Here is a 17,168-nt window from a genome sequence, read left to right on the forward strand (position 1 = left end):
GTGGTCTAGTGGCTAAGACTCTGCACTCCCAATGCAGAGGGCCCTGGTTCAAGCTCTGGGGGGAACTAGATCCCATGTGCCATAATAACGAGTTCGCATGCTGCAAATAAAGCTCTTTCATGCTCCGAAGACCCAGTGCAGCCAAATAAATATTTTTCAAAAAGTGTTATAACTTGATCAGCCTCTTGAGAAATTTGTATGCAGGTCAGGAAGCAACAGTTAGAACTGGACATAGAACAACAGACTGGTTCCAAATAGGAAGAGGAGTACGTCAAGGCTGTATATTGTCACCCTGCTTATCTAACTTATATGCAGAGTACATCATGAGAAACGCTGGGCTGGAAGAAGCACAAGCTGGAATCAAGATTGCCGGGAGAAATATCAATAACCTCCGATATGCAGATGACACCACCCTTATGGCAGAAAGCGAAGAAGAACTAAAGAGCCTCTTTTTTTTTTTATTAATAAATTTATTTATTTTACTTGGGGGCTAATTACTTTACAATATTGTAGTGGTTTCTGCCATACATTGACATGAATCAGCCATGGGTCTACATGTGATCCCCATCCTGAACCCCTCTCCCACCTCCCTCCCCATCCCATCCCCCTGGGTCATCCCATTGCCCCGGCCCCGAGCACTTGTCCCATGCATCGAACATGGAATGGTGTTCTGTTTCACATATGATAATATACATGTTTCAATGCTATTGTCCCAGAACGTCCCACCCTCACCTTCTCCCTCAGAGTCCATAAGACTGTTCTATGCATCTGTGTCTCTTATTCTGTCTCGCATATAGGGTTGTCGTTACCATCTTTCAAATTCCATATATATGCATTAGTATACTGTATTGGTGTAAAAATATGGAACGCTTCACGAATTTGCATGTCATCCTTGTGCAGGGGCCATGCTAATCTTCTCTGTATCGTTCCAATTGTAGTATATGTGCTGCCGAAGCGAGCACCTAAAGAGCCTCTTGAAAGTGAAAGAGGAGGGTGAAAAAGTTGGCTTAAAACACTACATTCAGAAAACTAAAATCATGGCATCCAGTCCCATCATTGCATGGCAGATAGATGGGCAAACAGTGGAAACAGTGGCTGACTTTATTTTTCTGGGCTCCAAAATCACTGCAGATGGTGACTGCAGCCATGAAATTAAAAGACACTTCCTCCTTGGAAGGAAACTTATGACCAACCTAGACAACATATTAAAACCCAGAGACGTTACTTTGCCAACAAAGGTCCATCTAGTCAAAGCTATGGTTTTTCCATAGTCATGTATGGATGGATGTGAGAGTTGGGCTATAAAGAAAGCTGAGTGCTGCAGAATTGATGCTTTTGAACTGTGGTGTTGGGGAAGACTCTTGAGAGTCCCTTGGACTGCAAGGAGATCCAACCAGTTCATCCTAAAGGAAATCAGTCCTGAATATTCACTGGAAGGACTGATGCTGAAGCTGAAACGCCAAGACTTTGGCCACCTGATGTGAAGAACTGACTCATTTGAAAAGACCCTGATGCTGGGAAAGACTGAAGGCAGGAGGAGAAGGGGATGACAGAGGATGAGATAGTTGGATGGCATCACCAACTCAATGGACATGAGGCTGAGCAAGCTCTGGGAGTTGGCAATGGACAGGGAGGCCTGGTGTGCTGCAGTCCATGGGGTCGCAAAGAGTCGGACATGACTGAGTGAACTGAACTGATACAAAGTTTGATTTAAAATACAGTATGTCAGAAATAACATCCTTCACAAGCATTTACCTTTATGATGCAAAACTTAGATGTCCACTTGAAGTATGGAAGGAAGAATTCTTCAGTTTTTCAGGGACTACAGGAGCAAAAAAGTTTGATGAGCACTGCCTCAAAAGCCAGACTGCCTTTTCAGGGCAGGGAAGTGAGAGCAGGACAGGGAAACATCTTCAATCACTGAGTTTGCTTTTCCATTCCCCACTTCTGTTTTTCTTGAACCACCAACTCTGACTTGGGGCTCCTTGGGCTTCCCCAGGGCAGACTGTGCTGTGCTGTGCTCAGCGGCTTCAGTCGAGTCCGACTCTCTGTGACGCCCCCTGGACTGTAGCTCTCCAGGCTCCTCTGTCCATGGGATTCTCCAGGTAAGAATACTGGTGTGGGTTGCCATGCCCCCCACCAGGGGATGTTCCCAACCCAGGGGTCGACCCTGTGTCTCTTAAGCCTGCAATGGCAGGCGGATTCTTTGCCACCTGGGAAGCTACCCCACTCCCAACTTTAACCTTCGCAAAGGCAGGTTACTTTACAGGGATGCTGTCAATCTCTAGGCCTCAGGCCTCTCCCTCCCTCTCTCATGGCCACCTCCCAGTGATAGAACTTGGTGGGAGTTGTGGAGGGCTCCACATGGGGAGGGAAAACCAGGTGCAATAAGAAACATTTGCATTTGAACACTTCCAGGTAATTGCCTATAGAGACTTCAGAGGACTTACAAAAGCTGTAGATTTCAGTGAGCTTATCAGGTTGTGACAATACACACAAATCCAGTATATTTCTATATCAAGGGCTTCCCAGGTGGCTCAGCTGGTGAAGAATTGACCTGCAGTGCAGGAGACCTGGGTTCAATCCCTGGGTAGGGAAGGTCCCCTGGAGGAGGAAATGGCAACCCACTCCGGTATTCTTGCCCGGAGAATCCCATGGACAGAGGAGCCTGGCGGGCTGCAGTCCATGGGGCAGCAGAGTCGGACACAACCGCGGGACTAAGCACACATCAGTAAGCAATCAAACGAAATATAACAATGGTAATCACAACATTATAAAAGTATGAATAGGGATACATCTGAAAAAAGATGAGCAAGCCCTGTAAACTGAAGAAGGCTTGAGTCAGGAAACAGAAGGTGTTCGGGGACTGAAAGGCTCCATAGGGCAGCTTTCGAGGGCAGGAAGCTCCCTAGGATGGAGGGCCAGGCGCTGGGAGGGGCGCTGCGGGGGAGGTGGGGTGAGCCGGAGGTCCGGGGGGGCTTTTTAATTTGTCCTCTGCGCGGTGCTGCTTGCTGCCACCCAGGCCGTCCCCTCTAGCATAGTGCAGCGGTGGGACAGGGTTTGGTGAATTCACGGTGAGCAGGTAGGAATGAGGGTCCAGCTGACAGAAGGCGGGCGCTTCCCCATCCGGACAGAGAGCCGGGGAGACCAACGGCCCTTAGGAGCGGCCTCACCCAGAAAGGAGACCCCAAGGTGAAGCGGGCGCCCCACGTCTGCACAGACCCAGGGCGGGCCCTCGGAGGCGGGGCTGGGGGCTGCGATTGGTCACGTCTGGCTGCCTCCGTGAGGGGGCGGCGGGGGCAGGGACGGGGGGCTGTCGGTAATCAGTCAAGTCCCGGCCGCCCGTCACGGGGGCCGAGGTGTGGCCGCCGCAGAGACTGTCCTCCTGGCAGCCGGCCTGACGGACGGCGGGTGGTCCCCGCAGCTGAGAGCCGGCCCCTCCCGGCCCGCGTCTGAGGGGCGTGGGGCGCGGGCCACAGGCACCGGCCCGGCTCTACGGGCAGCTTTACCGTCAGCCTGCCGGTCCCTCCTCGGCAACCAGGCCTCAGGCTGCATGGCCGGGCTGAGCCACCCCGCCAGGCCCCGCCCGCCTCCCACCTCAGTTTCCAGGCGGCTCCCGCACGTCCCGCGCGTACCTGCCGGACTCCTGCGCCGCGCCCCGACTGCGCACGCGCGGACTCGCTCCCCCCCCCCCGCCCCGACTGCGCACGCGCGGACTCACTCCCCCCTGTTCCCCCCCCCCCGCCTCGACTGCGCACGCACGGTCAGCTCCTCAGGCGACGCACGCGCGGTCCTCTCCTCAGGCGCCCCCGCCCCGCCCCGCCCCCGCCTCGCCCCCGCCTCGCGCACGCGTCGCACGCGCCGCACGCGTCCCGCGCCTCGCGCACGCGCAGGCTCCGCCCCGCGGCCAATGGGCGGTGCCGCCGCTTATCTGCTGTGCGTCCGCAGCCGCGGTCAGTCAGTCGGGGCCGCGGGCCGACGACGCTTCGTCTGCCGTCCTCTGTGCTCCGGCCCCTGCGCTCCCTTGGCGCGCCCGCCGATCCCGACCCGCCGGCCGCGGCGCCCTCGCCCCGCCACCATGTCGCAGAGCGAGAGCCCCGGGCTGCAGGAGGAGAGCCTGCACGGTGAGCGGGTCCCGGGCCGGGCCGGGCTGGGGGCCCGCGCCGAGGGGCCGGTTCTGCGTGGGGGCAGCCTGCGGGGAGGACCCCCGGGCGGCCGGGGCGCGGGTCTCCCCGTCGGGGCGGCCGGAGCCCGTGGGTGCCTGGTCTTCCGAGGCGCAGCCCGGTGCTGGTTTCGATGCCAGTACCGGTCCGGGAAGACGGAGGAGGACGGGGTCTGGGACTTGGGGCAGGTCGGCCTGAGAGGAAGCGGCGGGGGTCGCGCCGGCCGAGCCCTCCTTCGTGATCGCTCGTCGGGGGTCGCGGATTGGCCTGGCGGGGGCCACGGGGCAGCTGGCGGCGCTGCCGCCCCCCGAACGGACACCCGCCCCCGGAACCGGACGGAGGCGGCCTGGACCCCCGCTCCGGCCGCGGCTGCAGGAGGGGCCGAGCGCCGACCTTTATTCTCTGAAGCAAGAGTTCAGTGGGCCGCGGGAGAGTGTAAATAAGGTTTGGAGAGGACCGTGGACGCCGTAGAGAATTTTAAAGGTTCATTAAGATTTAGAAATCTTCACACTGCCTGAATTTGAGCCACTTATTTTCTTTATTCGTTAAAACAGCATTTTACTCGGCAAGACTTGGCCAAATGCATCGTATAGTGTGAAACCGCAATCACAGTTTAAAAACCCTATAATCTCTTCTTAAATTTCGACATGGGCTATTTTCTTTGAGATAGATTAAGGGACTGAATCTTTGCCTTACAAAAGATCTAAACAGTGTTTGATGAACTGCTTTCAAGTCAGTCCTGTTAGCAGACTACTCTGCTCCCACTGAGGTGTATTCCCTCAGTGGTCACACCGGTCCGAAGAGTCCGCAGTGTCCAGAGCGGCTTCATCGCCAGTCCTTGGTTGGCAGACCCAACTGCTGAGTCATTGGCAACACAGAGTGCCAGCTCGTGGGTTAAAAGGTTTGCTCTGTTTTGTGTAGTCTATAAAAAGACGGTTACACGCTGAGTGGAAACTGTCGAGGAGTCTTTGGGCCTCCGTCTGGGTACGTGCAGCCAGGCACTCGCGCCTCTGGCCAATGTGGGAGGGGTCACGTGGACCCAGCTGCCCTGGGAAACTGAATCCGGGCCGGGATTGGTGGGTGGGCCGAAACTTCTCCTGGGCTCAGTTTTGATTTGATTACCTCTTGTTTACCTCAGAAAGAACTGGGCGCAGTTGGTCGCTGAGCCCGCAGACAAAGGCTAATGCTCTCCCCTCTGCTTGTCTCTGGCCAGATGCTTTCCCTGAGTCTTGCTGCCTCTGCTCCCTGGTCCATTCTAGTTAAAGCTGTTGACGAGCAGTAAGATGTCCTAGATGCCTTTCCTGTCTCAGATAAACAACCCCTAACATGCGAGGGGGAGGTGGAGTTTTGTAATATTATGTCACAGCATCGTGGGAGGGGGTGCGAGACTTGACTTCCCGGAGGCGCCCCCCATGCTGTGCTGAGTGGGGATCAGTGCCGTGGCACCGGCTTCCCCTGAGACGGCTCCACCTCTTCACCTGCTGGTCTGTCTGCAGCCAGTCAGAGGGCTGTGTTGTCACAGGCCCCTACTGTGGATGAAGGTGCGGTGTATGACGAGGGACAGAATGTGCAGGTCTGGGGTCCTGCACTTTGAGAGGGAAAGGGTTTCAGGCGTGGCGATCCTGGCCCAGCCTGTGTGTTTCAGATGGCCACGGTGAGGCTGAGAGGCGAGGCGAAGCACACGGCAGGCAGCTGACAGCAGTTGGGGCTCTCAGGGCTCCCCACGGAGTGCCAGGCTCCTCGGGCTTCAGTGACAGAAGGCCTCAGACAGGCAGAAGGAAGGGGGGTCCACCAGTCCCTGTTCAGACATCAAGCCTCTTCTTCCTGAACCGCCAAGTCCCCCTCTCCTAGGGAAGAAGGCTTCTGATGAGGGTCGTCCTTCCCTCTGAGTGCAGCCCCTGCTGTGCCCCAGGGCTGTCCTCAGGATTCCACCTGTCTCAAAGATCCCAGGACACTGACCACAGCGTCTTGTAGGTCATTCCCCTGTAGTTTTCAACCCTGGCTGCCCACTGTCACCATTGTGGTGTTTTCAAAAGAAAGGTACCAGGGTTCTGTTGTTGCATTCCAAATCAGGATTTTCTGGCTGGTGGATGAGACGGCTGGAGAACAGGGAAGGCACCAGAGGTGGTCCTCCATAGCCACGGTTGTGACCTGTTGCCCCAGACTAGGGTGTGGGGTGCTCTGACAGGGGTGCTGGAGAGGGATGTTAGGCTGGGGTCAGGAGCAGGGAGTCTCAGTGCAGGCAGGGCCTGTGAGAAGCCCTGTGCCAAGTGCTCCGGATAGAAAGTGTGGGTGCTGTGTTGAGGTTAGTTGATAGGGTAAGGCTCCATAGGTTAAGAAAGACAGTTGTCATCTGTTTTCAGGCTAGGGTAAACTGGAAGCTTTAGTCAACCACCCAGCCTGCCCAGCAGTGGCTCAGGGAACTGTTTTAACACGCTACATGTGATCACAGCTTGTGCCCAGTTACTAACAGTTGAGGTCAGCTGAATTAATGGCATTTGTGGCCCAGCCAGTAAGTGGTTGTGTCTGGGTCATTCCTGTGGCCTCTCCAGAGCTTGAAGACGGGACGACATTGTGGTTACAGATCTTTTTGGGGCCCACGAATCATCTCATTCAAGACATCGTCTTTTCCTTCCTTTGGGATCAAGTATCCTGGGGGTCACAGGAGGTTTTTTAAACAAAAGTTAGAATCACCTAGAGCCAGACATCTTGGAATGTGAAGTCAAGTGGGCCTTAGAAAGCATCACTATGAACAAAGCTAGTGGAGGTGATGGAATTCCAGTTGAGCTATTTCAAATCCTCAAAGGTGATGCTGTGAAAGTGCTGCACTCGATATGCCAGCAAATTTGGAAAACTCAGCAGTGGCCACAGGACTGGAAGAGGTCAGTCTTCGTTCCAATCCCAAAGAAAGGCAATGCCAAAGAATGCTCAAACTACTGCACAATTGCACTCATCTCACATGCTAGTAAAGTAATGCTCAAAATTCTCCAAGCCAGGCTTCTGCAATACGTGAACTGTGAACTTCCAGATGTTCAAGCTGGTTTTAGAAAAGGCAGAGGAACCAGAGATCAAATTGCCAATATCCGCTGGATCATTGAAAAAGCAAGCGAGTTCCAGAAAAACATCTATTTCTGCTTTATTGACTATGCCAAAGCCTTTGACTGTGTGGATCACAATAAACTGTGGAAAATTCTGAAAGAGATGGGCATACCAGACCATCTGACCTGTCTCTTGAGAAACCTGTATGCAGGTCAGGAAGCAACAGTTAGAACTGGACATGGAACAACAGACTGGTTCCAAATCGGAAAAGGAGTACGTCAAGGCTGTATTTTGTCACCCTGCTTATTTAACTTCTATGCAGAGTACATCATGAGAAACGCTGGGCTGGAAGAAACACAAGCTGGAATCAAGATTGCCGGGAGAAATATCAATAACCTCAGTTATGCGGATGACACCACCCTTATGGCAGAAAGTGAAGAAGCACTAAAGAGCCTCTTGATGAAGGTGAAGGAGGAAAGTGAAAAAGTTGGCTTAAAGCTCAACGTTCAGAAAACTAAGATCATGGCATCTGATCCCATCACTCCATGGGAAGTAGATGGGGAAACAGTGGAAACAGTGTCAGACTTTACATTTTTGGGCTCCAGAATCACTGCTGATGGTGACTGCAGCCATGAAATTAAAAGACGCTTACTCCTTGGAAGGAAGGTTATGGCCAACCTAGATAGCATATTTAAAAGCAGAGACATTACTTTGCCAACAAAAGTCTGTCTAGTCAAGACTATGGTTTTTCCAGTGGTCATGTATGGATGTGAGAGTTGGACGGTGAAGAAAGCTGAGCGCCGCAGAATTGATGCTTTTGAACTGCGGTGTTGGAGAAGACTCTTGAGAGTTTCTTGGACTGCAAGGAGATCCAATCAATCCATCCTAAAAGAGATCAGTCCTGGGTGTTCATTGGAAGGTCTGATGTTGAAGCTGAAGCTCCAATACTTTGGCCACCTCATGCGAAGGATTGACTCATTGGAAAAGACCCTAATGCTGGGTAGGATTGGGGGCGGGAGGAGAAGGGGACGACAGAGGATGAGATGGTTGGATGGCATCACCGACTCGATGAACATGGGTTTGGGTAGACTCCGGGAGTTGGTGATGGACAGAGAGGCCTGGCGTGCTGCAATTCATGGGGTCACAGAGAGTCGGACACGACTGAGCGACTGAACTGAACTGAACTGAACTGAAGAAGTGGCTTATAGTGTAGGCTCGTCCTTCTCTCCTGCAATGATGGGGTAGTGGCCTAGGCTCTCCGCCCATCTCCTCTGCCCAGCTCGTGGGTTAAAATGTTTGAACCATCTCACTGAAAGTGTTGGGCATCCTTTAGAAAGACCTCTATCCGGGTTGTCTACAGCAGAGCTCTGGGGCCAGAGCTCTGCTGGCCTGCTACCCCGTGTAGAGCAGCCCTGCCCTGTGTGCTGTTAGTGTGAATTACAGGCCAGTGTGGGCAGTGGCCTGAGTCAGGGCGAGACTCGCCTGGATCAGCACCACCACCCCTTTTCCCGCGGCCCGCTTATCCTGGTTATCTCACAGGCTGTTTGGGGTTCTGAGGAAGTGATCTGAGGTTGTAAAGCAACTCGAGGGCTTCCCCGGTGGCTCAGCAGTAAAGAACCCACCTGCAGTGCAGGAGATGCGGCAGGTTTGATCCCTGGGTCAGGAAGATCCCTGGAGAAGGAAATGGTAACTCACTCCAGTATTCTTGCCTGGAGAATCCCATGGCCAGAGGAGCCTGGCTATAGTCCACAGGGCCGCAAAAAGAGTGGGACATGACCTAACGAGTAAATAACACAGCAACCTGAATCCCCTCTTTCTTGCTTAGGAAGGTGAGTGATCTTAACTGCAGGTGAAAGATTAATGGTGCCTTGTCCTCATTTTCCAGGGAGCTGCTCCCCTGTGCAGTTGCTGCAGGTTAATCATAAACTCTGGTCTGTTAGTGAATCACAGCTTCTGGCCCCAGAGCTCTTCTGTGGACAACCCAGATAGAGGTCTTTCTAAAGGATGCCCAACACTTTCAGTGAGATGGTTCCGAAAAGCATGCCTATGTCCATGGAGTCTGGAGTGGAATCTAAACATAGGCCTGAAACTCCTCGTGTTGTTATTTTTTTAAAAGAATATTCTGTCTTGCGGCTGTGCTGGGTCTTTGTTGCTGCTCTTGGGTTTTCTCCAGCTGCAGCGAGCAGGGCTCCTCTTTGTTTCGGTGTCTTCTCTTGTGGAGCACAGACCCCAGGCCTCCAGGGCTTCAGGAGTTGTGGCTCCTGGGCTCTGGAGCACAGGCTCGGTAGTTGAGGCACATGGGCTTAGTTGCTTTGCGGGCATGTGGGATCTTCCCGGACCAGGGATTCAACCTTTGTCCCTTGCGTTGCAGAGTGGATACTTAACCACTGGACCACCAGGGAAGCCCTGAAACTGACACTGTTATATGTCCATTTTATTTCAGTTCGAAAAATACATTTAATCTTTGTCCCTGGTTCCAGATCTAGAGCTCAGCTCTAAGAACCCTTGGACTTTCTTGAGATCTTTGGAAAACACTTGAGTCTGTGCTGGTGAGGTGACTCCCGAGGCCCTCGGCAGCCTCAGGGTGGGGTGGGGACGGCCTGAAACTCAGCACTTGCTCTCCTCAAGCCCGCCGGGGAGGGGCGCTGAGGTGGGGTTACAGGAGGTACTGGGAGAAGGCGTGGAAACTGCCCTCGCCCAGCACTGCCTGTGTACCTGGCCTTCTGAGGAGGCGTCCGTGTAAGCACGGTCTTGTCCTGAGTTCTGTGACTTGTCCCAGGGAACTGTTGAAGAGGGAGGGCTGTAGGGACCCCTGAAGTCTCGGTCTGTCAGGCGTTGGAGGCGTCCACTGTGGGGACAGTCTTGTGGGATCTGAAACTACTACTGCTGCTAAGTCGCTTCAGTCGTGTCCGACTCTGTGCGACCCCATAGACAGCAGCCCACCAGGCTCCGCCGTCCCTAGGATTCTCCAGGCAAGAATACTGGAGTGGGTTGCCATTTCCTTCTCCAATGCATGAAGGGGAAAAGTGAAAGTGAAGTCGAAACTACTACAGGTAGTGTCAAAACCAAATTGCTGGACAGCCAGTTGGAGCTGGAAAACTGGTTATTGATATAAAAGCCCCCCCCCCAATTTCATGTCAGAGGTGGTGTCAGATGCCATATGTAAAGGTGGTCTGGGCAGCCAGGCCCCGAACCGGACCCCACAGACACCGGGAGAGGGGAGCTGTGCCCTGAGCAGGGCCTGGGGCTCTGTCCCTGTCGTGTGTCCCCTCACCCCGGGAAGGAAGGGGCTGTGAAGGCATCTACATGGAGCCACTCAGAGTGAGCTCCAGGGCTTTCCTCCCCCAGGATCGCCACCCGCCTTCAAGCTGGGCTGTCGTCCGAGTGGCGCGGAGTCCTCGTCGCTTCTGCTGACCTGCGGAGGCTGGGCTCCAGGACACACTGGGGCCGGCCTTGTGTGGGCCAGGCCGGTGTGAGGTCACTGGAGAGGCTACAGGGAAAACAGTGCGTTCATTTGAAAACGGGTATCGTTTGGTTAGCAGCTAAGTGGGAGGCTGCCTGTAATGTACGTTTACATTTTATTCCTGGACCTGTGATTTGCTTTTTTTCACGTCTGTGACCTGTTTGCAGTAGGTGGCTGTCGGGGCAGGCAGGACTCCTGAGGAGGAGGTGAGGCAGGGGTCTGGGGCCGGGGCCGGGGTGTTGTGTGGTGCCCTGGTGGGTGCAGAGCAGCCCTGGACCAGGGCCCCTGGAGGGACAGTGACTGCCAGGCGGCCTGGGTCTGCTGCCGGCCTTGGCGCTCCTGTCCTGCACCCACCCTGGGGAGGCCTGGACCGTGATCCGCAGTGGACGGTCCTGGGCCTGGAAGAGACCTGTGCGTGCGGCCAGCTTGGGCGAGGCTGGGGCAGGGACGGCAGTGTTGTCAGTGAAGGGGCAGCGGAAGGGCTGCCTGGAATAACCTCACCTGCGTCCGGTCACACGTCCCGGGGGGCCAGGTCCCAGAAGGAGGCGGTGCAGTGGACCTTCGTGGCCTCAGATTTGACAGACTTTAAAGCCAGAACTTTCCATCTTCTCACCTGAAGACCTGAGCGGAAGGGCAGTCTCTCCACAGTTACAGCATCGCGCTGGAGTGGAGAAAGGCTTGTGGCAGCGGTGCCTGGTGGTCCAGTGGTCAGGATGCATTCAGTCCTGCAAGCCTTCCTGTGTGGCCAAGAAAAGGAAAGGCGCGTGTCTTGGAATATAGAGCCAGATGGAGAAAGATGGACCGCTCAGCAGAAGAGAGGAGCGGGTTTCAACAGCTGACTCGGAAAAGTTCTCCCCATGGCCAGCAAGCCTGTGAGAAAATGCCCAACCCCTGAGAAGGCAGCAATGCTGACTAAGCCAGCCGACCCGCCCCCCCGCGGTTGACGACCTGCCCCCCGCCCTCAGTGGCCGCGTCGCAGGACTGGTCCCCAGGCTGAGGCGCGGAGAGGTCGGCTCTCCGGCTCAGGGCCGCGGTGGTCCCACACTGATGCACACCAGGGCTCCCCGCCCCACAGCCAGCGCCTCGCGTGGCTCAGAAGTGAGCGCCCGTGGCAGCCGGCCACGCGCCTGAGCGCGGAGAAGCGGGCAGCTGTGGGGCGCGTTGCGGGGCCCCGGGCGGGCCCTTCGGTCCGCACCGCAGGCGGACCTGCTTCACTCAGGAGTTCTCTGGTGTCCACGCGTGTCCTCCTGTGCGACTCGCCCGGCTGCTCTCATCCTGAGGTCCCCGCGCGTCAGCCCCCACAGCACACAGAAAGCAGCAGCAGCCCCGCCTCCCCTCCTGCCCCCGCCCCCCTCCTGTCCCCGCCGCCCCGCCTGGCCCCGCCCCGCCTGGCCCCGCCTCCCCGCCTGGCCCCGCCCCCCCGCCTGGCTCTGCCTCCCGCCTGGCCCCGCGGCCCCGCCTCCCCGCCTGGTCCCGCCTCCGCGGCGCCCGACCCGGGAGCCCTCCCCTCACGGGGCTCCTGAGGGGGCTCGGCCCGGTGATCGTGCCGTTGCCCCGGTGAATTTATCAAGTCAGCTCCGTGGTGGCGGACTGGGGGGCAAAGCTAAGCCTTGGTAATCGCTCACCGATCTGTGGGGCCTCAGGGTCAGAACGTGAGACTGGAATGTGGAAATGGGAAATTTTAAACCTTTTCTTAATTTGCAAGTCCCCAAGGCGCTGGTTGAGCCCTTTCTCTTCTGAGAGCTGAGTGTGCGGGAGTCCTGGCCACAGGCCTCTGCTGTCGGAGAGGTGGTCTGGGGTGTGGCTCCCGAGGGTCTCTGCGGAGGCTCACTGTGCACTGGCCCCGAGACGGGCCTGGGGGCGCTACGGCCAGATTCCCGGCGGAGGGCCTGTGGGAGTCGGGGTGAGCTGGGTGTGTTAGGGCCAGACTCTGGGATGGGCGGGAAATTGCAACCCCGTCCTTCTCTCGTCCTCGTCAGGCTCCTGGGTAGAGTTACACTTCGGCAGTAATGGGAACGGGAGCAGTGTTCCTGCCTCTGTTTCTATTTATAACGGCGACATGGAAAAAATACTGCTGGACGCGCAGCATGAATCTGGACGGAGCAGCTCCAAGAGCTCTCACTGCGACAGGTGGGCGAATACGTGTGCCCCGGCGTGGCTCTGAGGGCCTGCCCGGCCTCAGTCAGCGCCCCAGGCGGTGGGCCCTTTGCCCTCGGGCGGGGGGACACTGCCCGTGGGGTCCTGCCCCTGCTGGGCAGGAGCTCAGCTGAGAAGGCGGAGGGCCCCGCCGGGGCTGGCGGGAGCGCTTCCCCCGGGCTGCCGTCGTGCGTGGGGGGGTCTGCATCTCCTGATGGGAAGACGAATGTGTGCTGTCTCCCCCAAGCCCGCCCCGCTCACAGACCCCTCAGGACACTAACAGAGCTTCTGAGACAGACACGCACAGCCTCGGAGAAAAGAACAGCTCCCAGGTAAGGTGCGCACGGTCTGCCTCCGGGATCTGTCGGTACAGGGTGCTGGGTGGCCCGGCCCGAAAGCCGGACTTATGGTTCCTCAGACCTTTTCTCAGCAGTGGAGGGTGGGGGCATCTCCAGCACTTCACAGAGTGGCCCGGAGGCGGCAGGGCCATCTGGTTCAGGGTATGTGCCCAGGGCCCCCTCTGCCCCACACGCCCTCCTGGGGGATGCGGGGCGGGAAGCGGGAGTGGCGGGGAGCCGTGGGGGGCCCGTGGGGGTCTGGAGGCCTGCCCAGGGCCCTCCCCATCGGGACGGCGCTAGGTGCTTCTGGAAACCATGCCTCGGGCTGCGGTGACTGGCGCTTGTGTGGTTTGGGTTAGGAGCTGACCAGACTGGCAGAGGCTGAGCTCAGTTTTCTGACGTCCCTTTAACGAAGCTCTGAATTTGTTGGGGTCAGAGCCCCTGCTGGGGGGCAGTCCAGGAGAGCAGGGTGGGCTGTGCCCTGAGCTGCCTTTCTGCAGCCCTGGGTCGGGCCAGTGCGGCCTTGCCAGGCCGTCTCCCTGCCTGCTGCCCCTTGGGATGCGCGGGGGTGTGTCGGGATCTAGGAACCTGGGGAGCCCTGCTTTCCTGGTGGCCCAGCTGGTAAAGAATCTGCCTGCAATGCAGGAGACCCGGCTTCCATTCCTGACTCAGGAAGACCCCCTGGAGAGGGGAAAGGCTACCGGCTACCTTACTCACTGTGAGAGCTGTGGGGCCTGAGCTTCTGGCCGGGGCCCCTTGGTCGCCCTGCTGCCTGCTGGCCGCCCCTCAGGCTCTCTCTCCCGGGGACTCGGGAGTCCTTGTGCCCCGGCTGCCCCAGGGTGGCGCCCGCCTGCTCCCAGACGCGGGGGCTCCAGCCAGCTCTGTTGTGTCCAGGCATTTGGTTGGTTTTGGTACCGTGTTCTAGAGTGTTTCCATAATTTCGCCCCCTGAATTTAAAGAGGAATTTGATGGTCAGGTACAAGGTTTTTAAAATTCTAAGAAATGCAGCTTTTTAAAGCTCTCAATTAGCGTATTATTAATAACATATGTATTTTTAAGGCAGTCACTGAAGCCAGGGGTATACGGCAGTGTCCGGTTTTCTCCTCTCCCGCCAGAGCTGGAAGCGCATCTGTTCTCAGTGCTGAGCACTGCGCCATCTGCTTAGGCACATCCCTGTCGGGGGTCTTTAGGGGGGTTCTGTTTTCTGCTTTTACACCCAGAACCATAGCCGGCGTCTCTGTGGACGTCTGTCCTCACTGGCCGGTGCCTCCCTAGGGCAGTGCCTGCAGCTCAGGGCCGCTGGAGTCCAGCTGGCCCTCCACGGGGGTGTGGGAGGGGCTGGGCTGCTGGCTTGGGTGGGCGGCGAGCTTCCTGGGGTGGAGGCAGCAGGTTCACTGACTTCCTCTCCCTGCAGTCCGAGGAAGACTACATGGAGAGGAGGAAAGAGGTCGAAAGCATCCTGAAGAAAAACTCAGACTGGATTTGGGATTGGTCTAGTCGGCCAGAGAACATCCCCCCGGCCAAGTGAGTCTGCGTCTGCGGGGGCCTCCAGGCTGAGTGCCGGGCACCCACTGACCGCCCTCTCCCCGCAGGGAGTTCCTGCTCTTCAAGCACCCGAAGCGCGCGCCCTCGCTCAGCATGCGCAACACGAGCGTCATGAAGAAGGGCGGCATCTTCTCTGCAGAGTTCCTCAAGGTCTTCCTGCCGTCGCTGCTGCTGTCCCACCTGCTGGCCATCGGGCTGGGGTGAGTGGCGCCTGCGGACGCCCGCGTGGGGCCCGTGCTGGCCTCGGGCACAGGCGGGGGAGCCCCTGGGGCAGCTCACCCTGCTGGCACGTGGAGGACGCTGGTCGGGCCGCTGGCCTGGACAGTGGGGTGCAGGTGCAGAGCAGTCCCTCCTCGGGGGCAGCTGCAGGTGGGGGGGGTCCATCACTTGGGCTGTGTGCCTGTTGGAGCCGCTCGACAGGGAGACCGCCCAGGTCTCCCGTCCCCGTGGCGCATGGACACAGGAGCTGCCTGGGCCCCAGGGACCTGAGCCCGGAGCTGCTCCCGGGGCTCACCCCGCCTCCGTCCAGGCAGGCGTTGGTCTCCCTGGTCCTGATGCAGGCGGATGGGCTTCTCCTGGGCAGCTTACTGGGCTGCCGGATGTCAGGACAGGCTTCTGACGTGGGCTGGGGCCACCTGGGCTCTGAGAACGTGGCAGAGGGGACGCCCGGCTCGCTGGCTCAGGGAGGCAGGAGCAGGGCCCCCATCCCCACCTCCTGAGCCCTGGCCCACAGCAGCCCTGTCTCCTGTGGGGGCCCAGCACCACCACCCCCGCCCCCGGCTCTGCCCTGGCTTCCCCTCTCAGCACAGTGCCCCGACTGTGTCAGCCAGTGCTCTTCAGAGTCGGGCTGTCAGGGCCCTGCAGGGAGCCTTGTCCAGAGCCAGCAGGCGGGTCCTCTGGGGCTTGGCGGGTTAGGCTTCAGCCTTCACCTCGGGATGGATTTCTGCAGGTGTGTCTGCGCCCCCAGACCTCCCAGGGGTCAGGATCAAGCCCTCCTGTCCCATTGCCCCACGGAGACGCCCCGTGGGCTGCAGGCTCTTGATGTCCTCCCCCGGCCCTCCCCCCGGACGGCCCCCCATGCCCCTCAGTTTCGGGCTCCCTGGGGGCGTCCCCGTGCAGCAGTGGTTTTTGTGAGATGTGCTGATAAACCTGGGGCCGTCAGCTGTCCTGTGGGCGACTCTCCGGCGCTGTGTGATCAGGTCAGAAACGGGAGGGGGCGTCTCAGCTCAGGTGGAGTCCTCCTCCGTGTGCCGAGTGTGTGCGTTGCACAGCTGGATTTTTCTGAATTGGAGGCTGAGAGGCATGCTGATAAGAGTGAAACACAAGTGTTCAGTGGGTGTTGACAGGCGGTCTCCTTCCGTAAATAAGCTGGGCCAGTCAGCTGCTGAGCTGTGCACTCCCCCGGGAGACAGGACGCCGGTTAACGACCGCCTCCTTTCTCTGTCAGGATCTACATCGGAAGGCGCCTGACGACATCCACCAGCACGTTCTGATGCAGGCTCGGAGCCGGTGTCCTCACGCCGTGGGGGCCCGTGCCCCGCACCATGCACAGAAGCAGCTGCGTGGTCCTGGGCGGCTGCCCCACGCGTCTTCTCCTCCTGTCAGCGCCGCGTTCCTAACTCAGTGAATCACAGACGCTAAACCACGCTCTCCCGTAACCACACTCACGGGATCGAGCGACAAGCATGTCACTGATAAATATCTACTGTAATAATTCGGTAGTGACCTTTCTTCAGATATTATAAATATCAAAGTATAAATAATTTTAAAATATCTAGTTATGTTGTATGGAGTATTTTAACGAATTACCTGCGACCTTGATTGAGTTAAACACTATTTTGAGAGAAGGAATACTGCTGATACTGAAAAGACGACCTGAGGGGTTTACCTGAATAAACATGTGGCCTTACTCCCTGCTGCAGACGTTTCAGTGGGTGTGTCCGTCCGCTGCAGACAGCCCTTGGCGCTGAGAGTGCTGGTGGCTTTGTTATGCGGAGTGTGGAATCCAGGCTGCAACACGGGCCACGTTGAGTGGTCCTGCCCCGAGCGGCTGGGCACAGGGTGGACCCCACTGAGACTCAGCACCACCCTGGACGGCAGCCCCTGGACAACAACCACTGTCTCCTCCCACCTCTGGATTGCTGAGTTCAGCCTGTGTTCCGTGTTTGTGGGCTCTTAGTATCAGCTTCATTCCAAGCTATTCTGTCTACTTTAAAAGGCTGGAAATAGAAAAAAATAAATCTTTGCCAAATCCTTGGTTATGGTATTAACATACGGTTTAAAACCAAACGGCATACAAGCTCTTGGAGAAGCCAGGTGTATCCCCACTGCCTGGGTGTTCAAGGATGCCCTTTCATACACTGTATAAATGCTGTTGTATTTGCTTCACTTTTCCACACTAAATTCCAGTTGTGTTCAATAAATATAACGTTCTAATTTTTAAAAACTTGCTTTATATTTAAACGATGACCTTGGAGGTAGCCC

General features: G+C 57.1%; 1 protein-coding gene and 1 non-coding gene across 2 annotated transcripts; one reads left to right on the forward strand and one right to left on the reverse strand.

Moving 5' to 3' along the window:
* Window positions 1-855: 855 nt before the first annotated feature.
* On the reverse strand, window positions 856-962 carry LOC145540099 (U6 spliceosomal RNA). The gene has a single exon (XR_014078216.1). It is a non-coding gene; the product is annotated as a U6 spliceosomal RNA (small nuclear RNA).
* A 2,994-nt stretch (window positions 963-3,956) lies between these two features.
* BNIP3 (BCL2 interacting protein 3) lies at window positions 3,957-17,130 on the forward strand. The gene is made up of 6 exons (XM_081572892.1): window positions 3,957-4,124; window positions 12,645-12,795; window positions 13,049-13,133; window positions 14,554-14,663; window positions 14,732-14,884; window positions 16,132-17,130. The coding sequence occupies exons 1-6, from the start codon at window positions 4,079-4,081 to the stop codon at window positions 16,175-16,177; spliced, it is 591 nt and encodes a 196-aa protein (XP_081429018.1). The 5' UTR covers window positions 3,957-4,078; the 3' UTR covers window positions 16,178-17,130.
* The last annotated feature ends 38 nt before the right edge of the window (window positions 17,131-17,168 follow it).

Source organism: Giraffa tippelskirchi, chromosome 2 (assembly GCF_054371585.1).
Source record: "Giraffa tippelskirchi isolate mGirTip1 chromosome 2, T2T-mGirTip1v1.2.pri, whole genome shotgun sequence".
Lineage (NCBI taxonomy): Eukaryota > Metazoa > Chordata > Mammalia > Artiodactyla > Giraffidae > Giraffa > Giraffa tippelskirchi.